This window comes from Podarcis gaigeae, assembly GCF_964106915.1.
Source record: "Podarcis gaigeae genome assembly, chromosome: 10".
NCBI lineage: Eukaryota > Metazoa > Chordata > Lepidosauria > Squamata > Lacertidae > Podarcis > Podarcis gaigeae.
This window is the reverse complement of record NC_139686.1, coordinates 12,878,284-12,906,125: the sequence shown is the minus strand read 5'-3', so window position 1 is coordinate 12,906,125 and position 27,842 is coordinate 12,878,284. Positions and strand designations below refer to the sequence as shown.

General features: G+C 43.3%; 1 protein-coding gene across 18 annotated transcripts in view; it reads left to right on the top strand.

Moving 5' to 3' along the window:
- The window catches only part of SOX5 (SRY-box transcription factor 5), a 769,299-nt gene that overhangs the window by 559,262 nt on the left and 182,195 nt on the right, over positions 1–27,842 (top strand). For all 18 annotated transcript variants that reach the window (XM_083700221.1, XM_083700226.1, XM_083700235.1 and 15 more), the window contains 2 exons: positions 16,248–16,420; positions 19,174–19,242. In XM_083700221.1, coding sequence (XP_083556347.1) covers positions 16,248–16,420; positions 19,174–19,242 — 242 coding nt within the window. The remainder of the gene's footprint in view (positions 1–16,247; positions 16,421–19,173; positions 19,243–27,842) is intronic.

The window sequence follows — 27,842 nt, the reverse complement described above, 5'->3', positions numbered from 1 at the left end:
CTTCTTCTTCTTCTTCATTATTACATCATCACCACCACCATCATTAATTGCCAGGACTTTCATGCTATGGTTACAGAGTAGGTTACAACAATATAAAATACAATATTAGATACAGTATACATATTTGCAATAGGAGGAAAAATACAATCACAAAATATAGGTTGGTTCCTGAAAATATATATATATCCCAGGGCAGGAGTATCCCTCCTGTCAATCCATTTGATAACTACCCTCCATATTGAAATTTCATCCTTTGGAGGAGTGTGGTGTGTTTTCATGTTTCAGTTATGATTCCTGTGATGGGATTCCTGTGAAAACATGTTGTGTGGATGCTGCCAATTATTCCTGGAAAAGAAATTCGGAATTTGTTTCTGCTCTCGAGGTTATTGGCATGCAGTAGGCATGCTGGCACCAGGACATCTTCAAGGGAAATTTCCAAGGCAGGAATGGGGGAAAACATGTTGTGAGAATGTTTTTTCACCTGTGCAGAGTTACTTGAGAACGATTTTGGATGGTGCTGCCTGGATTTTTTTGTCTTTATCACTGAATTATACATTAGTCATAAACACAGATCGATGTGCATCGTAGGTGAAGTCTGTTATCTTTCTCCCCACAATTTGGTTGCCACCACACTAGGCATCATATAGCTCAGTCCTATGCATGTTTACCCAAAAATGTGATCATTGCTGTTCCTGCACAGCTTTGCAATTTTAATAGTTTACAAAAGGAAGGAAATGCTTACAGCGGTGAGAGCAAATGAGAGAGTCTACCAGGAACTTCTTGTTTCAGTTCTGGATTTGTGTGTGAAAGAGACAAATGGAAAAATCACTGTAAACATCATATGTGATTAATTTCACAGTGACAATTCATGTTTGGCAAAGTTTTCCATATTTATTAGTGAAGCTTTGATATTTCAGATCTCCTAGGTGTGAAAACCTACTTGGTGTGTATAGTTTGCTCTCCAGTCTACATATCTGAGACTCATCTAGCCATCACTGGACTGCTTTCATACCCCCCTGCTCCCTGCCAATCACTTGAAATCAATGATGCTGGTCTTAGTTTGAACTTTGCCAGTAATAATGGGCATATAAACCTATCACACTGCTCTGTTGTTTGTCCCCCTTCGCCAGGTTGGAAAACTGCCAACTTTCTATTTTTCTGTAGAACACAGGCAGTTCTACCCACAGGATGAAATCATACCAGAATTTAGGAATTATATTAACGTGGCACCAAATGCATTAATATCCTATTTTGCAATATTCAAGATTGAGCTCATTTTTGATGGTGGTGTCACAAACATTCCTGACCGTTCTGGGTGGGTCTGATGGGAGTTGGAATCTGACAACATAGAGAGGGCAATAGGTTAGCCATCCCTGCTCTAGAATGAGCCCAGTAGCTAAACATCCCCAGTCACACCTGTGTGTTTTCTACAAACAACAACTTGGAAGCAAAGAAAGTGAACTTCCCACATAGCGGGGGGGGGGGGGAGACTGAGGTGATGGAACAGCCCCCCCAAGTGAATAATTATCTTGATCAAAACCCCACATTAAAGTTGCAATGTGGGGAGGCACAAAGCAAATGTCTGTCTTTTCTCTCTCAGGTGGACAAATAGCAGCTCTTGGGAGGGATAATCTTCATCAGGAAAATATTGCAGCCAGAACAGTTGCCCTCTCCTCCTTATTCTGCTGTCCCCAGTCCAATTCAACACATACACCATAGCTGTTCTTAATTGTGGTGGAAAGATCTGTCAATTTCAATATCTCATTAAAAATAGTAATTTTGAGTTCAGTTCTCCATATTTCCAAAACAGTCTGCTATTTTTTTTTAATAAAGTCCTAATGAAATTGCATCAACATTTTAGTACAATTTATCTTATTATGCATAATTGTCGGGCTCAGGAGCAGAGGCACAGGGAAGAGAGGAAATGGAGAGCGAAGGGGAAGAATCTGAGGGCAGCGTAGGAGAAGATGACAGTGGCCCGAGTGATTCCATGAGCCTCTCCAGCGAATCAGAAGATTCACAGAAGGGGGCGTCGGTGGCCAGGGCAAGGGGGGCCCCAAGGGGGACACTCCAGAAACAAAGGGCCAGCGGGGACTCCCAGAGCAGCAGTTGGAGATCAAGACCAGCTTCCCCACCAGAGCGTAATGGGGGGGAAGAGTCCCAGGTATCGGGGCCAGCGTCTCCCCCAGCAGGGAGAGAAGATGAGTCAGGGCTGACCACGCCTCCATCGGAGAGTCAGGGAACGGAGGGGAAGTCAAGTCCAGCTAGCCTCCCGGAAGAGGGAAGCAGTGACAGAAGCAGTGTAACGGTCAGGAGGAAGGTCACTGGCTGGGCGCGAGCGCCAAGTTCAAATGTACAGGCGCGCGGGACAGCAGAGAACCCGGATTGGGAACCAGGTCCTAAAGCCCGCCGGAGGCAGGGGGAGGAGTCAGGGGACTCAGCGTCAGAAGAGTCCAGAAAGGGGAATGCCCCAGCGGACAGGAGGACCCAGAGGAGGAGAGAGCAGAGGAAGAGGTGGAGCAGGGCTAGAGTCTTAAACTGGTGTCAGAGGGGAGGAGATTCAGACGGAGCTTCGGCGGTCTAGGGTTTAAGACGTAGAGCTGCGCGCCACGGCTTTGAAATAGAGACTGAACTTCAATAAAGACTTTTGTATATAACAACGACCTGGCGTTGGTCCTCTGTGAGCTGGGACCTTGGGCAGCTCTGACAGTAATGCACTTCTGTATGCTATTTTCATGAATACACAAACACACACACAGGTGGTACCTTGGTTCTCAAACTCAATCCGTTCTGGAAGTCCGTTTGACTTCCAAAACGTTTGAAAACCAAGACGTGGCTTCTGATTGGCTGAAACAATGCTGACAGCCGAAACGGAGGTTTGGCTTCTGAAAAATGTTTGCAAACCGGAACACTTACTTCTGCCTTTGCAGCATTCAGGAGCCGAAATGTTCGTCAGCTAAGCCCTTTGGGAACCAAGGTACCACTGTGTGTGTGTGTGTGTGTGTGTGTGTGTGTGTGTATGTGTGTGTGCACATGTGTGCGTGTGTGCGTACACATTTGTATACACACTTTACCATAGTATATGTGTTTTTCTATACATTGCTTAGATGGAAAACTTTACACAAAGTTTACAGCAGTGCAAAATTCAAAGGATAGCTGTGCTTCGGTTCACATTTTGTTTCAGAAAGTATGAATTAAGTAGGTTTGGGAGATTCCATTGCAGATCTCCCATGTAATGTGTAGTTTGGCTCAAAGGGTACCTTTGCCTCCAAGTCACAGGTTTCACCAAACTAGAAAGTTTCGTATTACTGGGACGAAATTGACCTTCAGTCTCACCTGCTTACAATTGGTTTTGACTTGGAAAATGTCACTGCGGTAACTCCAGATTTAAAAGGAACACCACCGGAATTGTGGCCTCAACGCACCTAATCTTAGTTCATTAAATCCCATTTGGCCTGAAATAGACGTTTATTTGAACAGTATAGCTCTGTATCGTGGAGCGTAGAGGACATCAGTAACAGGTACTTATGTCAAGCTGTGTCTAACATATGACAGGTCTCTAGTCTGCTGAAAACTAAACCCTTGTATGCTAGTGTCACCAAGATGGGGCAGTGGGTTCTCTTTGGAGAACGCTCTTACAACTGCCAATAATGGATTAAGAGAAATAATCCATTCAGTGATACTATAGCTCATCAGAGCCTGTGAATTAAAGACATATGTTATGTAGATTCGATGTATGGATTAAAAAGGATAATCTGTTAGGTGACATACAGAAACTTGAGATAAGTGGGCTAGGCAGATTCTGTATACGGATTGCGACAGATAATTCCATTTAAGTAAGACTGGACAAGTTGAAAGACAAGCAAGGTGTTTTTTGGGGGGGCAGCGCTCCGGTTATGAAGGGTAATCCACTGCGTGACACTTGGGATCTTGTAATCAGGAAACTGAAGACAAGAAAGCTACAAGGGTTCACCACATTTCCCTTGGGAAGAGGAGGAGGAGGAGGAGAGAGCCATGATAAGGAGATTATTCAAGAGGACAAATGTTGGTTTAAACCCTTTAGTTAATACTAGCACAGATTCCCTGGGAGATGCTGCAAAGCAGCATGCCCTCAGAGTAGCTATGTGAATGTAATTTATTTGTTCTTGAGGAATTTTTAATGCATCTCTCTCTTTTTTGCCAGATGTGTCAGAACTACTGGGTTCTCTTTTAATGATAGCTTTGTGGCTGTTGTTTTTTTTCAAATGGGGGACAGGAGAGAGAGAGAGAGAGGAGGGGCAGAGAGATTCTTAATCAAATGAGGTAGGATGCATGTAATTATTTGTCACTCCTTATGATACATTCAGTGTTTACTGCAGCCCATGCTGTTTCTTCTCCCTTGGCTTCTCTTTAATGTATTTGGAGTTGGTAATGGAAGGCATCTGCCTTGGGAAGGCTCTCGCCTGAGAAATAATTCCAGAGGGGGAGAGGGTGTGAGAAGGGGGACACCTCCAAGAGCACGAATGGGAGCCTCTGCTTTAAGGAGGGGCTCTGCAGAGCCTGGAGGATGTGGTTGTAGCCCCGTAGTTAGAGGCCTGGTAATCTGCACTAAGCCTCTCCCCAGCCATATTTCCCTGAGGTGAAAAGTTCTGGGAAGAATAAAGCTTAAGCATACAGTTCCCCACCTACTGCTTCAACCTAAACCTTGCCCTCACTACCTTGCGTCTGTTTGGCAGAGTCACCAGCCCCAGGCCTCGGCTGAATTTGGAGAAGGGTCATAGCTCAGCACCCGTTTTGCAGGCAGCAGGTCCCCATCATCTCCAGGTGAAGCTGGGAGGGATTCCCTGTCCAAAACTCTGGAGAGCTGCTACCAGTCAGGGTTGACTATTGTTGTAAACAAAAATTGCCCTTTTCCCTTATGGGGTATCCAAGAGCCCATATGGAGTCCTTACATAGGTTCCCTATTGGTAGGAGAAGATAACAGAGGCCAACCAGAGAATATTGAGAAGCAAAGCAGCTAGTAAGCTTGATCTTTATTGAACTCTTGCAACAGGGTACTCCCCTCACCCACAAGAGAGAGGAGGAACCCAGAAAAAATGGCGCGCAAGGCCTTAGAAAGACTTTTGAAATTGCCACCCTGTAGATCAAGACCACCCCCAGAAACATCATACATACATCACAGAAGGGGTGTAACCTAAGACCACCACTTCAGATACATCATACCTACATCACAGAAAAGGCGGTCTAAAACAGAAATTTGAATGTTGTTTTTCTCCTGTCATTGTTGATCTCCTGTCTGGCAGGTTACTTGATTGGATTGCCTGGGGAGCCTGGACAGTCTTTTGTAATGATAAATACTTAGTTCCTGGGCCAGGTCACAGGCTCACACCCTATTCATATCTTAAATGTGCCCTTAAGACAGGATTTGTGAAGGAAAAGACAATCGGGAGGCTTTTCCATTTTCCTTCGACCTTGCAGAGAAAACATTTGGTATGTTTGGGACAGTTTGGGAATCAAAATGGTTCCAGGTTGGTCTTCCTGTGCTGATCTATGTATGTGCTTGGTTGGTACACTTATGAACATTTAACATATATCTAAGACCTCAAAATTCCTATCATACTATGCTGGTAGACGAATGGTCTGGCTGGGAATGAGGTCTGTGTTCAAGTGGTTTTGAAGATGTTGAGTTTCAGGCACTTGGGTGAGGTATGGTGGAGAAGCAAAAACGAAGGAAACACCATAGAAACCTGTCTAATATAACAGGTATCCTGACTAGGGGAAGCTGCAGTAGCCCATAACATCTGGACAGCAGCAGGTTGGCAAATACTGCTTTGCTGAAGTACTTACATTTGCATAGAACCATCGCATAAGTATTCAGTGTGTATAGATTAGAATGAAGAACATCCATTAAAGGAAAACACAGTTGGAAACATCCAGTACCAGAAATGTGTGTGGATGTATTAGGAAGAGTGTGAAATCCATTCTTCTTTACTTAAGCAGGCGAATTGCCCTGTGCTGTACTGAAACATCCATCACAATAAGCCCAACAAATTCTCACTGTCTCTAAAATCTTCAAAAGAGACAGCTCCTGTTAGCTGTCCTAACAGAGCAGTGCTGAGCCAAAATGACTCACTTTATTTTGTGTTTCCTTTTATGCCTTTCCAGAAGCCTCTTGTTTTCAGCTGTTTCTGGCACTCGCTGCAAACACCTTCTTGTTGTTTGGATCTCCTCCTCCTCCTCCTTGTCCTTTTTGCCCTCACAGCCCTTAGCCTCATTTGCCCACATTGCCATTTTAATCTGATTGGCCGAGGCAATTTAGAATTTGATGGTGATGATGTCATGGCCCTGTGCCTGATGTAATGATGGATTTACCTGTAAATGAAACCACTAGTTGGCTCTAATGACATTGTGGAGAAACAAAGGCTGAGAAGATAAGAACAGGTGAATGAGACCACAAGCCTATCTAATGCAACATACTGTTTCCACAGGGGCCAAAACCTATACCTTTGGGAAGCCTACTGTAAGCCAATATTTATGAGGACTTCTTTGCTTTTTAAAAAATAGCATGCTGATTTGTAAATGTGGAGAACTGAATTCATGACTAGGGAAAATGAGAAACTTGGAGAAACTGAAACTGTCTGATTCTCCCATTCTTACTTATGATCTTGGTACACAGCTTCTGTTAATGTGGTCCCAGATCGCATTGCTTTCTAACAGCTACTTGCCAGTTCATGTTCACCGTATGTTTTTGCCTTGGATTTTTTAAAAAACATTTTTTAACCTATATTGATATATGTTGATTGGCTATGTCAGATATACTGCTTTAAAAATGAATATCAAAATTAGAGAATAGTTTGCATGGGCCTTAGTGGAGTGCTGAAGGGAAATCAGATGAAACTATTAACAGCATACTTTTTTAAAAAATAAACACACAAATCTATCCCACTTGTGTGTTGTTTTTCAAAAGAGTGTTTCAATAAGGATAACTTTGTGGAGGTGGGCACAAACAATCCTTAGCATACTTGTCTTTTTTGAGGGGGGGGGACAAAAAAAAGAAATGTCATATTTTATGTCACGACTTTAATACAATGTTATTGCATCTGTCTAGGTTTAATAATAGCACAATGTACTTTCTGATGCTTCTTTGAAAGATAGACAATAACAATTCAAAAGCCATTTACTTCATTACTCTGACAGTGAAATGACTCAGAGGTAGATTTAACTGTTTTTCTGTGTATATTTTGAGCAGCTGATGGATATTGTTTCTGGGCAAAGACACAATTCAGCCCAAAGCTAAGCACTTTTCAAATCCCAGTGACTTCAGGGTGCAGGGCATGGTTGGTGAATACTGATGCCGCAGTATCGCTAAAGAGGGGTTGACCTGATCAGACCCTTGAGAGGGAAACAACTGGGGGATCCATATCAGAGCGGGATGTGCGCCTTTTCTTCCCCACCCCACTCCCCTGTAAATTCAATAGGAGAGAATGAGGAATGCATTTAACTCACTTCTGGAAATCAGTCGGACTTAATAGCGTTTAATTTTGGTCGGATACCGGCCCTTGCTGTTAAACGTGGCAGTATTACAGAGATAACGAGAACCCACTGTGGTGTTCAATAGCTCAATCCACAAGACGAGCAATAGGCTTCCCAGAGGTATCCCTAAAACCTGCAGCTACTTCTGTCAGATTTGTCCCATGTTGTCAGTCCTCTCCCCAATAATGCTCTCTCTTGATTTTTGGCACGGGTTCATGTTAGGGACGCTGCAGAAATCCATTCGGTTTGCTTTCAAAAGTGCACCTTGTTGTTCTGGTGGAGCAGGCAATTATCTCAAACCTTCCTTATAAACCAAATTCTACCTGGCATTGGCATCTGTAATAATTAGCAGCTAGATGTGCAGCCTGTTGTTCAAGCTACGCAGAGAGGGGAAGATCGGAGACTGCGTTTGCATCCAAGGCCATAATCTGAAGCACCAGTGATGGGGAATCTATGGCGCTCCAGATGTGTTTGGCTCCAACTCCCAACAGCCCCAGCCATCATGGTTAAATTGTGACAGGAGTTGTAGTCCAGCAACATTTAAGGAAGAGAGGTGCAGGTCTCCCATTCCTGTGATACATACTTACTCCCAGGTAAACCCAATGAAATTTTCTTCTGCATAGACATCACCACTGCTGTCTTCGCTGTGGAAGATGCTTTCTCATGCACATCCCCACCCTCAGCTGGTACAGCTAATCGCACATGAACATTTATTTTTATTGAGAAGCAAATTCCATTGGGGGAAGGGAATCCTAAGAACACTTAGGATTGGGGTGTTCAGCCACTTTTAATTCAGATAGGCGGTGCGGTGATGGGAAGACATTGTAAAATCCTTGGGGATTGTGAAATGAGTGTCTTCTCTCACAAACCCATTTTTTAACAGCTAAAAATAAATGCAAAGCAACATGAAATTTAGCAATAGGGGGTTGAAAGAGCAGTGAATAGGCAAATACAGATTTTTGTTGTTTTATTCTTAGCATCAATTCCCCACACCCCAAACATGATTGTACTAAGAAGCAATATCTCAATGAGGAATGCTCTGATCAGAGAGGCATGGAGACCTGTTAGTTAAGACTGAACCTGGGTTAAGCCAGATGATCAGGCATGCAGAACTTGTGGTCCACCAGCCACTTGGGGGCAACCCATAATCTTCTCAACTTCTCCTTTTCTTACTGCCTGTCTGGAGCTGAAACCAGTGGGAAGGGAGTTCTCCATTATATATAGCTGGTGGGTTTCACTATGCTTGTTAGGCCGCATCTAGGCTAGTGACAGAACACATCTTTGTATAAATAGGCTCTTAGTTCAGTGACTGGCATCTCCAGCTATTGATGGGGGGGGGGCTCAGGTGTGGGAATTAGAAGTATCCCTGCCTCAAATCTTAGAAAGCTGACTCAGAGTATTAAGCGCTGGCTGAGATGGATCGGTGGGGGTGACTCAGCATAATATAGCTTCATACGTTTCCTGCTACGTAGTGAAATGGGACATATTTCTGGCAGCAGGGCCAGTGCAAGAAGTTGTGCCATCTGAGCCGGCAAAACCTTTGCCACCCCTCACCCTCTTCATTGTGGCAGAGGCAGCCCCTCATCTCAGCTTATTTTTGTTGGTTTCTTGTCCAGCTAGTTTGGCAGTGGTGGAAGCACCCCTTAGGATGCTCTCTCGCTCCCTTGCTAAAGGAATGATTTGGCGGAGTCTTCCCTCAGAGCTAGGCATTCTTGGTGGGGTGGCTATGAAAGTGCCTGTGCTGCTGACATGAATTCCTGCAGTAGCTAACAATGCCTAATATCAGGGATGGCATAGTTTTCTAAAAAAATTATTAACAATTTCAACATAACAAATTATCAAAGTAAATCATCTTCATTATTTCCCTCCATTTCCCCACCTCCCCCACAAACCCTCCCTCCCTCCCCCCTGTGACTTCCCTCAGCTCCTCTCTCTGATTTCTCAACCTATATTAACTTCTGCATATTGTTAAATTGTTGTTGTTGTTTAGTCGTTTAGTTGTGTCCAACTCTTCGTGACCCCATGGACCAGAGCACGCCAAGCACTCCTGTCTTCCACTGCCTCCCGCAGTTTGGTCAAACTCATGCTGGTAGCTTGTAAAATTGTACACATCCTTATCTGTCTACTATGCATAGCTGTCAACGTTTCCCTTTTTTAAAGGGAAATTCCCTTATTCCGAATAGGATTCCTCGCAAGAAAAGGGAAAAGTTGACAGCTATGCTATGTTAACCCTCAATAAATTTGTGTATGTTTATTCAAAACCTGCCAAGGAGTCCAGTTCATTTTGTTGTCTTTTTAAATAATTTGTAAAAGGCTCCCAGTCTTCTTTAAAGTCACAGTTGTCCTTGTCTCGCAATTTGCATGTCAATTTCGCCAGTTCTGCATAGTTCATCAATTTCTCTTGCCACTGTTCTTTTGTCGGGGTTTCCTCATTCTTCCATCCTTGTGCAATCAAGACTCTTGCCGTTGTTGTAGCATACATAAATAAATTCTTTATTTTCCTTGGGAGTTCTTGTCAGGGGTGACATAGTTTAAATTTTAGGCATTGTTAGCCGCTGTGTCAATGCTTAGGGGTGCTCTCATGGCCACTCTGCCCAGAATGTCAAACTTTGAGAGAAGGATTCCTTGGGTCCTTGCTAGAGCAAGGTACAGGGTATGTTGGCTCACTTGGTGGGTGGCAACAGGGCTGGCCAGCAGAGACAAGCAGTGAACTGAGGGAGCACCAATTCACCACCTCTCTTTTCCTTATGGAAGTGCCAGCCATGTCTGGTGGCTTCTGAATGGACAGCATGCAGAGTTATAAGGAATTTGGAGGGCATAGCTGAGGTCTCTGCAATAGGAACAATATTCATGGAGTCATAGAATTGTAGCGTTGGAAGGGTCATCTAGTCCAATCCAACCTCAAGTTCTTCTTCTTTGGCGATCACTCATAGCCAAGTAAGATTGTCTTCCATAAACACGGTTTTAACAATGAGTCCATAAGTGACTGTGGAGACGAATTCTGGACCCACACGTCCTTCCACAGTGGGGACATTGGTTCCCGGGCAGGAATTGATCACGGTGTGGATTTGCCAAGCGTGCCTTCCTCTTAGCACGTTTCTCCCTTGCGTTCTGAGTTCGAGTGTCTTCAAAGCCTTTGGTAAAGGCTGTTCTCCAACTGGAGTGTTCTCAGGCCAGTGTTTCCCAGTTGTCGGTGTTTATACTACATTTTTTTAGATTTGCCTTGAGAAAGTCTTTAAACCTCTTTTGTTGACCACCAGCATTACGCTTTCCATTTTTAAGTTCGAAACATCCCTGACAGATGGCCATCCAACCTCTGCTTAAAAACCTCCATGGAAGAAGAGTCCACAACCTTCCAAGGGTGTCCATTCCTCTGTCAAACAGCTCTTACTATCAGGAAGTTCCTCCTGATGTTTTGTCAGAATCCCCTTTCTTGTAACTTGAATCCATTGGTTCTTGAGAACTTTTTTTGTGCCAACAGTCCTCTGCAGCTGTTTATATTTTCTTGATTAGCCAGCCATTCCAATGGTTATTTTGTATGGTTTTATGACACTTTATGTTCATTGACTATGCTATTGGACACTACCTTGATGTTCTGTATGAGCTGGCAATATAGATAATGTTTTTTCATAAATCAATAGTTAGGATTTGTATACTGCTTCAAGGCACTTCACGCATTTATCATTTCATCTGTGCTTACAACAGCTCTGTAAGTTTGGCAGGGCTACTGTTACCCCCATTCTGCAGAATCGAAAGGAGGGAATGAGGCTGAGAACCACAGACCAAAGACCCCTCTCGTTCAGCATCCTCCTCTCATAATGGACATTCTGATACTTCTGAGAATCCCACTATCAGGTCATGAATACAAGAGCTGTCTCCTGCCCCTCTTCTGGTTTGAACTGGGTCTTTCTTCCCCGCCTCCCGCAACCATCATTCCTTGGAGTCCTGAAGAGACGTTGCCAGCGAATGCAGAAGCACAGGAACCCGTGGTGAAAAATCAGGGGGTATTGCAAGGATAATAAGGGATGGAGGGACAGCTTAAAAGCTTAGGTTCAAAGCAGGGACGTCCCTGTCAATTAGAGTAACTTGAGGGGTATGTTCGGAGGTATTATATTTGAGCTCATCAAGCTTGTCTCTGTCGTCGCCTTCAGCCTTGAGACAAGAGGGAAGGGAAAGCGGGAACGCTCTCCCGTTTTCCTCTGCTGGCAATGTGAGCAGGCAGAGGCACGTCATACTGTGACAACCTGCCAATCAATAGGTTGGCTGCAAATACATTAAGCTTTGGTGCGCCTTCCCCGTTTCAGTTAAAAAATAAAGTCTCATTTTGATAGTTGAGTTGTTCGCACTGTGTGCCTGCGTTGGCATAGAGGCGCATGTGTGTGCAACTTGGCATTTTACCAGCCAGCTTGGATAACTAAAAAAAGAAATCGCCTCAATTTCAACCTGTCATTTTTATTCTTTCCTAAGTTGATCTGCGTCTTCAGCTTTTTTGTTTATTTATGTGTTATTTATTTACTTTGCATTTATATAATTCTTTATTTACTTTGGCTCTCCCCCATACAAATTGACCCAGCCCTTACACTTGTCCTCTGAGTCTCTTCTCTATGTCATTCTTCCCAGAAAGTTTTGGAGGGTGGCAACAAGAGAACAGGCCTTTATTGTGGTGGTTCCCCAGTTGTGGAATACTCTCCCCAGATAGGCTTGCCTGGTGCCATCACTACATGTCTTTAGAAGGCAGGCAAAAACATTCCTCTTTAACCCAGGTCTTTGGCCATTAAATAATCTATGGCCCATGAAAGTGTGTAAAAAGGAAAGCTGTTATTATTGTGACTATTTTGCTACTAGGCTGTCCGTCAGTATGGTTTTTATCATTGCTGTTTTGTAAAGCATGGTATATAAATTGAATAAATACAGCTACTGCTGCTACTAATTTATATCCCCGTTTTCCTGCAATGATGCAGGAAATTAATTACTGTTGTTTCAAATGGTACACTTTTTAAAATTAAACGTAGATGGCTGTTATTGATTGTATGTTTGAATCCAGGAAGACATGCCTAACATATTGATGAAAACAGAATTTCAGTACAGATATTTTAAAATTAAAAATAGAAATGCTGAATGTCCATCATCACCCAAGCCCTTGATTCTAAGGCTATCAACAGTAAATAAATAAATTTAATAAATATATAAACAAATAAACCAGACTTGATCCAGCTACATGTAGCCATAACTAAATCCTATTGAAGGCCATGGGACTCCTTAAGTTAGTTTTGATCAAACTTGTTACATTGGGACGTAGTCAGAGTGGCTGACTTTAGATGGAACGGCATCAGTGTGGAATAGCGGATGGGCCCCATCTGCACTTCTATATTTAAAGCCGTATCATGCCACTTCAAACAGTAATGGCTTCCTCTGCAGAGAATTCTGGGAAATGTAGTTTGTTATAGGTGCTGAGAGTTGTGGGGAGACCAGTATTCTCCCCCACAGAGCTATAGTTTCCAGAGTGGTTTAACAATGAACCCCACTTCTTGGGGATCTCTAATAACAGTAGCTCTGTGAGGGGAGAATATTGGTCTGACGTATAAGTGACCATCCCATGCAGACGTCTTCTAGCAGCTTTGGGGTTTCACAGGGTTGGGGGAGGCTTCAGGAGAGAAAGAATGGGAAAATACACCTTTCTTCCTTTCCCATCCCTGTGAAATCTCCCCTTAGCATTAAAGGGCTCAAGTTTAGGACCAGCTTCACACAAAAGCAAGCACTTTCTTAGCATGATTTTTTTTTTTTTTTTTACGATTAATTCCTTGGTAATCTCCTGTAGAAACCACTATCTTATTTTTGTGTGTGTCCCTACTTCACCTTCACACAACCAGCCAATTTGCTACTAGAGGAGGAGTGGCGGTGGGTCCATTTTAACTCCACTCTGACTTTCGTGATTTCAGGTTTTTCCACAGACTGTCTTATCTTTTCTCATACTCATCCCGGGTAGATTAAGGGGGCTACGTATATTTTTCAGAAGGTCAAAGTTGATCGCAGATCACACCATTGGAACCTGTGGTGCGTGCAGGAACGCAGCTATTATTGCATGCTAAGAAACGGATTTTGCGTGTGTGGAAAGGTCTCTTCTGCCGGCCTCGGGTCTGCCGGCAAATTCTGCATTTCTTCTGTCTTCAGATTTCCACTTCTCTGTTCTACATGCTGTTACTTATCTTCCTGCCGAAGCATTTATATAACATCAAACATGTTTTACGACATGAAGGCCAATGGTGTGACTGCTTCTATATAGCTGATCTTGAAACTGAGGATTTGCCCTTTTAGGAGAATTCCAGCTGTAGCATTTGGTGGGGGGAGCTGCTAATTCCTTTTGCACAACAACTCTTTGGATGCAAAGACTTGTAACAGACACTTCAGTCTAATTGCGTGTCCAGGTGGCAAACACATTGCGGCAACGACGCCTTGGTCTCCGATGGCGTTTGAAGTGAAAACTGCAAATTAGAAGGGTTCCCTCCCTTTCACTTAATATTTTACCATGCGGCGCTGTTCCCTTTCACACAAAGCTTAGGGAAACTGTAAATAAAGTGTTATAGTTTCATCCCACTGATTGCATTCCTAGCAGACGTCATGAGGACTGCTTAGTACGAGGCAAGATGAATTTCTGACACAGAAACGAAATTCCATGACTCCTATGTGGTGACAATCATCGTCTGCAGCAACCACTCTTTAGGCAGTAATGCCCTAACACAAGGGTTGGCAAACTAAGGTCCGCAGGCTGGATCAGGCCCAATTGCCCTCTGGATCCAGCTCGCGGATTAAATCCATATCTATCAAATTTGAACTTTCTGAAACAATATGAGAACCACAACGCAGCCGCCCTACAAAAATTAACTGAACTTTGCAATGCAGTTTTCCAACCAGGACTTATAAAAAATGCATATATTGGGGGGCAGTGTGCTTCAGATGTACACATTAGTGAAAATAACATAAAAATGCATTATATTAGGAAAGTTGTGGACATTAAGAAAAACAGCATACAAAAATGTGTTTATTCACGCTAAATTGCTGACAGATTTTCAAAGTGGAAGAAACTAAAATGGGCAGGTCTTTCCACCTCTAACACTTGACAATGCAGTTCAGAAGGCCTTGGCTTTCGTGAAGATTTTCATGAGGAAATGTGGAGAATTTAAGATTGGAAAAATGAGAAACTGAAAGAAACTGAAATTGACAGATTCATCTAGACCCCATGTGACATATAAACAATGGAATGTTCTCTGTTGGAAGACCTCTTGGCTTTGGTCAGGCAGAACAGATTTGTTCCTTCCAATAAGCCTTCAGGGGGAATTTTGGATAATTTGAAGCAATTGGGTTTTTTGACTGATGAACTTTTAGCAATTATATGTGTTATTTCTGTGTCTTGGTTTGTGGTTTTAGTTTTAAGCTTGTTTTTATTGTTGATTTTGTGTTGCTGACCGTCTTTGAGAATCAACTTCGTTTTTCCCTGGCAATAACTTTCTCAAGGTCCCACAAAACTGTGTGTAGGGACATCATCTCCTAGGCCTGAGCCCTTTTGGCCCTCAACTAAAGGAGGGTGCTGGGGGTCCCTGGTGCCCAAAGGTGGCAGAGGAGGCCAAGTGCGGAGCTGAGCACTGTGTGGTTCAGTGGTTGCTCCTTCTCCTCCTCCTGCCACAGAGGGGAAGGAGCAGGGAAGCAGCCCCTGGCTAGTGGTGGTGGCAGGAGTAGCAGCCAGCCATTGAAACTGTACTGCTGCTGCTTTTGGTTCTGCCCCTGGCTCCGCCCGACGTCTTGATGTCACACGCGTAACGTCGGCCCATCCATTCTTCCTTGGAAGTTAATGCCTCTGGGTGTCTGTGAGCATCTTTGTCTCTCTACACTGCAGCCTCCCCAGGTGCCCACCCTTCAGCTACAGCCAAGAGGAAGCCACTGTGAGATATAAAGCCCTTGGGGAGAGCCAGTGTGGTGTAGTGGTTAAGAGCGGTAGTCTCGTAATCTGGTGAACCAGGTTCGATTCCCCGCTCCTCCACATGCAGCTTCTGGGTGACTTGAGCTAGTCACACTTTTTTGAAGTCTCTCAGCTCCACTCACCTCACAGAGTGCTTGTTGTGGAAGGGAAAAGGAGAATGTTAGCCGCTTTGAGATTCCTTCGGGTAGTGATAAAGCGGGATATCAAATCCAAACTCCTCTTCTTCTTCAGATCAGAAAGTGCAGGCAACCAGGGAGGCTACAGGGTGCTGAAGAAATGATTCATGAAGAGAGAGAGAGAGAGAGAGAGAGAGAGAGAGAGAGAGAGATACACCTACTTCACAATGATAAAATAAGTCCAAACCATGTACCCACGAAAATCCTAAAGTGTCCTGAAAATGAGACAGAAGAAAATGGAAGCTGCTTTTTCCAGGGAGGAAAACTTAATGAGAAATTGGGAGGCAGATTTTGGCACAGCGCCGTCATACAGGGAGGCCACTGTTATTGCCCAAGTATTTCTAGATCAGGACACTTGGATGAACAGCAAAGACAGGGACAGAATATTTTGAGTAAGTAAGTAAATAATGGGTTAGTCTCCCGAACATATGTCTGTGTGGCAAGAGGCATTTTCTGCCGTGCTTTACAGGAGCTGTCCTCTTGGAACGGTACCCAGTTCTTGCTTCTCATTCTCTCTTCTCTCCCCCCCCCAACCTCTCTCTTCCCCCTCCTCCCCTTACCTTTTGTCACCATATGATGCTCAGGGACTCCAGAGAGCCTAGCTGAGAAAGAGAGGCAGCTCATGGGCATGATCAATCAGCTGACCAGTTTGCGGGAGCAGCTGTTGGCGGCTCACGATGAGCAGAAGAAGCTGGCGGCCTCACAAATTGAGAAGCAGCGCCAGCAAATGGAGCTGGCCAAGCAGCAACAGGAACAGGTGAGTGATTATTATTAAAAGGGACTTTTAATCTAGTCCCCCTCTTTAGTGTGAGAGAGGGGGGGGGACGGAATAGTAACACTCCATTAACATATCCTTATTTTAAGGAGGTGTGAAATATTGCAGGATCTGAGCCCAGGAATTAGTTTAGTTATTTATTGGGAGGATGGGGGGCAGGGAATGAATGAAAAGTTGGCTAAAATGCATGAAAAAGTATCGGTTAACTTAGTGTGTGTGTGTTCAAATTAGCAAATTTAAGCATTTAACTTTATGGAATTGTTATGTACTGAGTTGAATAAGATCCAGAATGCAGCAGTCTGATTGGTCCTAGAACAATAGGACCCAGAATGCAGCAGTCTGATTGGTCCTAGAACAATAGGACCCAGAATGCAGCAGTCTGATTGGTCCGCAAGAGCCACCCAATCCAACTCCTGGTGGAAGTTAATCCGCAACCTGATTGGCCTACAGGAGAATCCCAGAATTAGCCAATCACATGCGGCCCATTGTGTTACTAATGTATGTAAAGCAGACATTTCGGGGCAACTTGCATTCCTCAGTACTATGAGCTGAATAAAGAGCATGAAATCCATGCTCGGCTCCAAGTATATTTCAGGAATGCTGGTCACAGTGGTCAACCCAGAAGCCAATAGGGAGCCCGCAAGTAAGATCTGACTGCAAGAGCCTTATCCCCTCCTGTGGTTTCCAGTTACTGGTATTCAGAAGAATAGCACTTCCAGCAGTGGAAGTGGAGTACAGCCATCAGGATTAGTAGCCTGTATGGACACAGTATATATGACAGAGGTGCCAACTTGAACAAAATATTGGGGGGGGGGGGGCAGGTAAACCGAACCCTGTATAATTGATCATGTGACATGGCACACCCACCCACACCATTTGAATGGCAATGCCCATCAACTTAGGGGGATGCCCCCTCAAATATTTATTTATTTATTTATTTTAAAATATATCTTTATTAATTTAAAATAAATGCATTTTATTTAGGCATACATATAAATAAACAAACATATAATCAATCAATCAATCAATCAACAAGTAACAGAAGAATCAAACAAACCACCACACTATAAGATACAAGAAGATTAATATAATCACCATAATATATACTCCTGATACTGAACACAATTATAAAACTTATAGAGAAGAAATTTAAAACTGACTTCCAATTAATCTCACTGTACTTTATCTCTCCATTACTTTATACCGCACAGTTACATATTTCTTATATAATTTCTTTTTACCTCCCTACGAACTTATATTTATACAATACAGGGATCACTCTAATTCTGCCAAGATATTTCCTTTTATTCCATCTTCCTTTTCTTCTATTATTCCCCCTCAAATATTTTATTGGGGGGGGGGCGAAGCAACCTCAGCCCCTAGGAGTTGGCACCTGTGATTTGTTAGAAATAAGCACACTGGAGAAGGGATGTAGGAGAAGTTCCTTCAGTTTGTATTTTACTGCAGGCATGCCTAATGAAGATGAGAACAAAAATCCAGCTACCTTAAAAACCCCAAAATGCATATATTAGGTGAAATGTATTAGCACATAACATAGAATTGTAGAGTTGAAGGGATCCCAAGAGTCATTTATTCAATCTAGACTGACCCAGTGCAATGTAGGAATCTCAGCTGAAGCATCCAGGACAGTCGGCCATTCAAACTCTGCTTGAGAACCTCCCAAGGAAGGAGAGTCCACAATATAAACATAAGAAGAGCTCTGCTGAATCAGGCCAATGCCCCACCTAGTCTCCAGCATCCTGTTCTCACAGTGGCCAAGCAGATGCCAGTGGGAAGTTGGCACACAGGACCCAAGCACATGGCACTCCTCTCACACTGTGAATCCCAACAATTGGTCTTCAGATGCGTACTGTCTCTGACAGCAGAGTCAGAATCCACAAGGCTCGCTCCACGACTCTGCCCTCCTGTCTTTGTCAGATTTCGGATTTATGATTATTACACATTACTCGCTCGTTACACAAAAAGAGCTCCAAGTGACTTACGACATGTTTAGGAGCGTGAGCCTAGATGAAAACACATGATAATCAAACACATTCACACAAAAAATACCGTATTTTTCGCTCTATAAGACGCACCAGACCACAAGACGCACCTAGTTTTTGGAGGAGGAAAACAAGAAAAAATATATTCTGAATTTCAGAGGCCAGAACAACAAGAGGGATCGCTACGCAGTGAAAGCAGCAATCCCTCTTGCTGTTCTGGCTTCTGGGATAGCTGCGCAGCCTGCATTCACTCCATAAGACGCACACACCATTTCCCCTTACTTTTTAGGAGGGAAAAAGTGAGTCTTATAGAGCAAAAAATATGGTACTTGCAAATACACAAAGCAACCCTCTGCCCACTATGAGACCTCCGGGTATAGGGTGGTGTATAAATTGAATAAATAAATAAATAAATAAATAAAATAAAAATGAGCACCATCTTATAGGGACAGGTGACATTTAGGCAGAACGTATTTTTGCTTCTGTTTTGAAGTATTCACTATTATTGAGTGCAAAAAAGCCACATTTCTCCTCTAACCGTTATGCATAGGAGACAGTGCCATTAAACATGTTGGGTTTTTTAATACATTTGGTAACTAGAGTGGAAGTGTTCATTGTCTTTATTTGGATAGGACCAGCTGTGGGCAAAGGTCTAAATGGAGGAGGGCAAATGTGCCTTTTCAGACTGCAAATTAGACTCCTGTTAAGTACTATTGTGTGTTGACCCTACAGATTGCAAGGCAACAACAGCAGCTCCTGCAGCAGCAACACAAAATCAACCTTCTCCAGCAACAGATCCAGGTCAGAGATTCTGAGTCTACCCATTGTTTTTATTCTCTCTGTCTCTCTTTGTGCCTTTTTCTACTACCACCAATTCAATAATTTATTGCCATCAATAGACAACCATATCTGAGTTTAAGTAGATTGATGCTGGTTCCAAATCTCTGGATGTTGCTGTGTGTATATTGGTATGCCTGCCCTTATACTCTGTAACGCGAGTCTGAACTGATTGCAAGTGTCTGTGCAGAAATGGCACCCTGAGAACCATAGGTTGCTGTCCTAAAATGTGATCCTAGCCCTCATGAAACCAGCTGTGGTGAGCTGCAAGCCCGTCTTTCTGTGCTTTCCAGATGATGGACATGAAACGACCCCAACCTTTTTCTGTTATGAAAGTCCTGTTGTTATCTTGCTATGTTTTGTGTGTGTGTGTGTGTGTGTGTGTGTGTTAGTACAAAGAAAGCATGGAAAATGGGCTTGGAGAGTTAGCCGTTTATAAAAGCATGGTGGCTTTCTCATTACTATTATTTAAAGGAGCTGCAAGACTTCTTAAGAGATGTAACTAGAAAATGGCTATTTGCAGTGCCAGTCCTCCCATTAGGTGCAATGAGACAACTGCTTCAGGCCGCAGATGCTGGGGAGTGGTGGAGGAGGTGTTAAGAGTTCAGAGCTGTGTTGCATGCTGCCCTGTTTCGAATGTTGAAGGTCAACAGCCAGCCCTGTCGGGAGGTGGGGTGGTCGTGAAAGTGCCATTTTGTCCATCATCTCAGACAGCGAAACATCTTGGGCTGGGGCTGTGTCTCTGTAAACAAGTTCATCGCTTTTAAGCACCTAATTTCACACAGAAGTGGAAGTTGGTTTGTTCATGTGGAGATTCATATGTTAGAATGTAGTATGCTCCAGGAAAGGTGTGAGATGACATTGATGGATGATTACTAGATATAAAGACGGTGTGATCTAACAACATGTGCAGGCTCCAGCGGACTCGATGCGCATAGTCCCAGCCATGCCATAAGCAATAACCCTCTTCACTGAGAACTGGAGAGCAGTGGGGATTAAAACCAGCTCCCAGCTTTCCTTTTCTAACAGCAGCAGTTCAGTCTTGTTTGCACAATTCCTCTTCCAGTTATCACATGCTCCTAACTGGATTGGACTGAAGGCTCTGAGATCTGATTTAGATTTGGGCTGAATCTGTAATAGATGTTATCAAGGTTGTTTTCATCTTAATCTTTTTGATCGTGTTCTGTAAAAGAGGAACTTTTATTTCTAAAAAAAGAAATCTCGTTATTTTTAAAGTCAGAGATTGGTATGTGCATTAATTGTTACATAGAGCAAATGCTTCTGTGTTGGGCAAATCAGTCCATAATCTATCATCTGTGGCCAAAGCTGGCATTGTATTTCAGGACAGAACAGGGTTCAAACAGAACTTAAAGATGTAGCACTTCCCTTTAACTGTATATAAAGAACCCTTAACCTATCAACTTCCCAAACCTACCTTAAACTTTATTTTCCCCTATCAGTGAGTATTTTGAGTATTTCTGATTATGAGTTTATTGATAAATATGTTCCACACTAAGGTTCATTTTTGTGTTTCTGAAATAAAACAATCCCTGACTATATATATATAGAGAGAGAGAGAGTTTACATCATCTTGTTTATTGGTTTAACTAGGCATAGGCAAATTATCTGGTTCATGTCAACTTCACCTATTTTTACTTTTCAAATTTCCATTACATTTCCACATTAATCTGCAGATTAATGTATTTAAATACATGTGTGTGTGTAGTTTCTCTTAAAAGGTTTGTTTTCTCTGAATACGTATTTAAATTCATACTTGGATACATTTCAACTGTTGGGAATCAGGTTTCAGAGAAGTGTGAAATCTGTTGACTGGTTAAATTCCAGAAGCACACATTAGTCTGAAAGACATGGATCAGGCCATTTCCCATAGAAATGTGCGGAGTCCAGACCCCTTGGGCCTTTACAGTGTCAGCTTTCCTGCTTGAACTGGTGAAACTGGAACCTGATGCTCTGGCTCACTAGCAGGGCAGAACCACCCACATAAACTCTTGCTTTCTAGGAAATGTAGAATCAGAGGGGCTTCTTCCTAGCAGCCTCAGTGTTCTATGATGGGTTGAAAGGACTTGTAGCTTTCTGCACTGGGATGCCTGTCCACAGATACTGTAATTCAAGTCTGAGTTCACTGCAAGTATCTATGCCGGAAATGGCATCCTGAGAATTGTGGCTTGCTTTCATAAAATGTGCAAGAAGCCAGAGATGGTGAGAAGCCTTTAAGATGTAACCCCACACATGTTGTCAAAGACCCACACAACTACCTAGCCAAGACCGGGCTCAGGGCGGCTAACATCAAATGTCAAATACATTAAAACACAATCAAACAATTGATTAAAATACAGCTTAAAAATTCGAATCAGGATAAAATTAAATGACTGTCCATGAAATTACACAGGGGTCGGGAACCTCAAGTATTCATCAGGGCCAGCTATCCATGTTGGTCCCACATGAGCTGATAAATGGACCAAAGAGGTAACTTACAGGTTCCCATAGAGGGGGGGGTCCATTTCTTGTCCATTACTTCTGCTTCCAAGCCCAGAAAGTTGACCACAAGTGAGGAAACAACTCTGTAAGATTAGGCTTGCTGCTTAATTATCATGCATTTGAATGATTAAGATGCTGGAACAAATCTGTCTTATTTTTCCAGTGAAAAAAAGGAATTCCATTTACCCGAGCCAATTTTTTGTAAGGTCTGTTAAAGTCATAGCAATTTTGGATAAATTATTCTGCAAGGAGAGGAAATTTCCTTTGATAATATTTTACTAGAAATACCATTTTTAAAATAATCTAGTATGGACTGATGAGGATTTATACTTGGAAAAAGCCACCCTGTTATCTTTGGCTTTCTAAACAATATGCCAAAATACACAATACGTTTGTTCCCCAAAATCCACCGTTCCCAATCAAGGCCTCATTTTCACCATGGATTTAAAATACATGGCTTTCCCCAAAGAATTCTGGGAATTGTAGTTTACCCCCACAGAGCTACAGTCCCAGTGTGGTGTAGTGGTTAAGAGTGGTGGACTCGTAATCTGGTGAACCGGGTTCGCGTCTCCGCTCCTCCACATGCAGCTGCTGGGTGACCTTGGGCCAGTCACACTTCTCTGAAGTCTCTCAGCCCCACTCACCTCACAGAGTGTTTGTTGTGGGGGAGGAAGGGAAAGGAGAATGTTAGCCACTTTGAGACTCCTTTGGGTAGTGATAAAGCGGGATATCAAATCCAAACTCTTCTTCCCAGCACCCCAAACTCTAGTTCCCAGGATTCTTTAGAGAAAGCCATACACCTCAAATACAATTTCAGTATATGGTGGGTACTCAGTCAATGTTACTTGTTCGGCTCTTAGACTTCTTCTTCAAGTTCAGGAATTTGCCTGTGAAACGGTAAACTGGCTGTGATCTTTTTTCTGGAGAAAGGTGGGCTACAAATAGAGAATGTTAAAAACGAACGAGTTATGTGGCAAGTAACCCCATTAAAAATGGGGTTAAAAGTGACTCATAAACTACATGAGAAGGACAGTCGTGACTTCAAGGAAGATTGGGAACTTTTTACAAATTACTTAAAAAACCAACAAAATGACTTGGATTCCCTGTCAGGTTTTGAATTAACATCCACAAATTTATTAATAGAATACATGACAGATAAGGTAATGATATGTACAATTTTTAACATGCAGAGAATAATATGTGCAAATAAATCAGAGAGGGGAGCTGAGGAAAGTATTTGGGGGGGAGAGGGAGGGATGGGGGAAATAAAAATGGGGGGGATAATGTAATTGATTATTTGGATTGATAATTTGTTCTGTTGAAATTGTTTGATAAAAATATATTTTAATAATAATAATAATAATGATGATGATGATGATGATGTTTCTTGTGGGAGTGACTGTGCCCCACCTCAAAGCACAGGAAACCCCAAACACAGGAGGTGAAATACTGACTATTTTAGGGTGCAAAGGTGAATTTCTCAGATGATGGCGCAAATCTCACCTGTGCCAGCAACCCACGTATTTAATTCTGGAATGACGCTATTCTGGAAGATAACAGTGGTGACAGCGACTGCCAGAGGGGTGACACCATTCTCCCCCCCAAAAAAACTATGTAATGATGTGGTATCGTTAAATGTAGCAGCTGGGGAAATAAATGTGGCCCTCAGCTCAGGGAGAGTGAGGAAGAATACCAGTAAGCTTTGCTCCCTGTCCTCAAAATGCGCAAGAGAGACTTCTGACATGGCTCAGTTGGCAGAGCATGAGACTCTTAATCTCAGAGTCATGGGTTCAAGGGCCAAAGAATCCTACATTGCAGGGGGGCTGGACTAGATGACCCTCGTGGTCCCTTCCAGCTCTACAGTTCTACGGCAGCTTCTAAGGTACCAGTTTCACCCCTTGTTTTTCATGACACACACAATCAGTTCAGGCTGAAAGTTCCCAGCTGAGAAATTTGGTCCTGAACTAGTAAAAATGCAAGTGGATTATTTATTTAACTTGCGTACTGCTTCATATTTCAACAGAAATCACTTAAGTGGCTGGCATAACCACAAAAAAAATCAATGTCTTTTCTCCCCCCCCCCCCACAAAGAAATACAATACAAATTTCACATTCTGCTGAAATAAGTAAACCCCTCTACACTTTTATACATGCAGCAGATCACTGCAGCCTGTGGGAGAGTTTCTCCTGAAAGTTCAAAAAATCTCAGAAGCTCTCTCCACAGTAGTTCAGAAAAGGCCTTTTAGTGTCGCTGCCACTGTTCTGTGGAATAGCGTTCCTGCTGAGATATGACAGGTGTTCTTTAGCTGCACTTTCCAGAAGCAGTTGAAGACATCTTTGTACCCGCAGGCTTTCTGAGTTGGATAAATGGGTCTTTACCAGGAGTATCTACCTTTTATAGGTTTAGCTTTCTTAAAAAAATAAGGTGCAATTTTGTGTTTTTAACCATTTTTCATTGTCTTTAGCATTCTATGGAAGGTGCTAAACAAATCAACAACAAGAATTCTACTGCGTCTACCACTAACACTACTACTAATCACCATCCCACCTTTCGAGTAAAATATTCATACAGCAATAAATATCTCGAAACTTCTCTCTAAATAGCTCTCCTTCGCTGCTGGAGGTTTTTAAACAGAGGTTGGGCGGCCATCTGTCAGGGATTCTTTAGCTGTGATTCCTGCTTTGCAGGGGGTTAGGGTCCCTTCCAATTCTACAATCTTCTGCTTCTATGAAAACAGTGTATGTAAGCAAAATAAATGCGCTCAAGTAAAATGCATAAGAGCCGCAAAAGCAAATCATAAACAAAGCTTCAAAATATATCAAGATACAGTAACAAAAGGCAACATAATTAACTGAATTTATGCAGCAGTTCTCAATCTGGCATTGCCCTTCTCAGGAGTGGCGCTAGCTGAGAGAATTCATTTAATTCTCTCACATGGCATGTGATTCCTTAGGAAATTGCGTTCCACTGAGTCAGACTCAATGGTCATAGAATCATAGAGTTGGAATCCCTGAGGATCATGTGGTCCAACCCCCTGCAACCGTCCCATATGGGAATCGAACCTGCAACCATCTAGTTTAGAACTGTCTACGTTGACTAGCTATGGCTCTCTAAGCTTCCAAGGCAGGGGATATTCCTAGTCCTACCAGGAGTTCCTGGGTACTGAAGCTGAGTACTTGCACATGCAAACCACTGAGCCACAGCTGCTGGAAAGCCACAAGCTATACACTGCAGTGGAGCCTTTGCTACTTCATCAGCAAAAACTGCCCTTAGCTGGGCCACTCACCTGCTGCAAATCTCGTGAATTTGTCAGAGGTGATGTCCACCATTCCAGGGTTTTGATATACTCAGGTCAGTTTCTTGCCCTGTGTCAGGAGCAGCTGCCTGTTTCCACGTGACTTGGAATCGGCAGCATACCAGATGCACTCAGAAAGGCCCCAAAAGGAGCTGCATCAAATGCTTTTCCCACGACTTTGCAACCTTCTTTTCTTTTTTCTTTTGCAAACAACAGGGAGGGACTGCCGTCTAAAAACTAAAGCTCTAAATAATTGTCTCTCTCCCCTTCCCCAAGAGGACTCAATAGTTCATTTCCTCTCTGTTAGTGGCAGAGGACTCTATTATTAGTTCAAAACTGGACCAAACTTTAAAAGTTGTCAAAAAGTCTTCTTGATTTTTATCGTGATCCTTTCTTTTGCATTTTAGGGGATAGTGAGTGTCAGGGTGGAGATCGGTTGCAAAACTCACTCAGACACCACTTAGAATTTTAGTTTTCTCAGGGTTGAGATGAAATGGGTTTGGCCCTGAGAATTGTCCGGCAAGGAGTCTGTTGGGAACCACATGTCAGCTGCTCTGAATATTGTGCATCCAATAAACAGGTGTGACACCCAAAGAGATGACTATGCTTTAGGAATCTATGCTTACCATCATCTGTTGTTCCACTGGTTCTGAATGCTGTCTGCTCTTCACAGTCCCCTCCTAGCAAGCGAGGGGCAAGTGGCAGGCTTGGTTGTCAAGCATGTTAGAAGAAGAGAGGCAGGGCCTGCCCTGCCATTAGGAAAGCTGAGGCAACCACATCAGGCAGCAGTTGCTCCTCTTGAACTCTTCAGCCATTCCTGGGCCAGCTGATCTGGCCAGCTGGCTAAAGGTCTGGTGGAGAATTCTGTCTCGCCATCAGTACTGAAATAAGATTCAACTGTCAATCCAATTGGATTCTCCATGTGAAATCTGGTGGCTCCCTTGAGTGGTGAGTTGCCCAACCTGAGACAGGGTAGAAGACTTGTATCTAACAAAGGTGGCTTGCTAGCACAAGTATTTCTGCCTGCACAGCAGGACTTCTTCTCTCCATGTATGTTTGCACAGTGCACCCCCCACCCACCCCAAAATTATTCTGGGCTTTCCCCCAACCCTCCAGATGTGCAGATAGAGGAGGAGGAGAGGAAGTCCTTCTTGGCATACCAAAGTCCTTGAACCAACAGGACAACTTTGTTGGATATAACTCTATATCCAACTTACTAGAAAGACATGGCCCAAGACTGGTTCTCTGAGGCCACCTAATTCCCTACAGTTTTGCCTTCCAACAAGGAACCCTGGTGGTGCAGGGGGAAGTAAACTGATGTCTCAACTTAGTTTGTCCTCTCTGTGGTCTGCCACCACTACAATCAACTACCACCAGTTCATTCTGTAAGTTGCTCATGGACTTCTCTATTCTCCTTTTACAGGGAGGGCATATCCTTTTTTGGTCCCAGTTCCAACGAATTTCGTTGTGTTTGCCAGCATTGTTGTTCCAAAAAAGACTCTCCCGCATTTTTTCTCTCTCTGCATTAATTAACAAGAAAGGAAATTGCATTTAAAAATTATTAAAGGAGAGATAAATTCTCACTGAGAGCCAGTGTGGTGTAGTGGTTAAGAGTACTGGACTCATAATCTGGTGAACCGGGTTCGCTTCCCCGCTCCTCCTCCGCTGGGTGACCTGGGGCTAGTCACACTTCTCTGAAGTCTCTCAGCCCCACTCACCTCACAGAGTGTTTGTTGTGGGGGAGGAAGGGAAAGGAGAATGTTAGCTGCTTTGAGACTCCTTCGGGTAGTGATAAGGCAGGATATCAAATCCAAACTCTTCTTCTTCATGGGTGGGGATGCAGGTGTCATGTTGTGTGTGCCTTCATTCTGAAGCAGACAGTGAGCCTTTGTGAGTGTACTTTTTGTTCTGTAAATGGTTTGACCAATAGTCTGTACTCTGTAGCCTCCATGGGTGCCCACGCTTCAATGAAAGCTCAGGGGAGGTGACTCCTCCCATGGGGCGTTTTCAGATCAGGAAGTGCAAGCAGCCAGGGAGGCTGAAGGAATGTTTACTGGCAAGACACAGAGCACCATGGTGCAAAGATAAGGTAAGCTCAGAACCCCACACCCATAGAGATTCTAATGAAACGCCATGAGAACATGGTAGGGAAATGGGAGCCCTTTTCACAGGGGAAGACAGCTTTCAAGAAATTTCAGGACAAGTTCCAGCACATCACTCTTTGTATGTGTGCATAGGGTGATGGTAGGGTTCTCCCTTTGGGGCACAAGGGTTAAACCAGATGGCCCTTGAATTCCAGCTCTGTTAATATCATGAAAGTGTTTGTTTACATTTGCACCCTGTCCTTTATTTTGCAATAAGGTGATGGGCTGTAGATTAGCAAGAGGAGACGTCTCTTATGTTTCTATTCCAGCGAGTGAGTGAGTGAGTTTTTGTGAAAGAGGGGGGTTGGGGTATTTGTGTGGTTTTGTTTTTTTCAGAATCCCTTTTATTATTTCTTGCCATTGTGTGCCTGCACATATGGAAAGGCGCAGTGCGAAGCCACAGGTGCCAACGAGCGAAAGAAAAGCATCCTTGTCCATTGAGCTGACCTACTAAGGGGAACATTAGTTCGCCATATGATCAGCGTCTCATCCATGTGGAGAGTGTGGAGTCATGAGCCCTTTTGTTCGGAAGCCAAAAAAGGCAGCTTCTGCTGAGGGGAGGTAAAAAAATAGGAGAAGAAGAAAGGGAGGAAAAAAAGAGATGATTCAGGCAAGATAACAATAA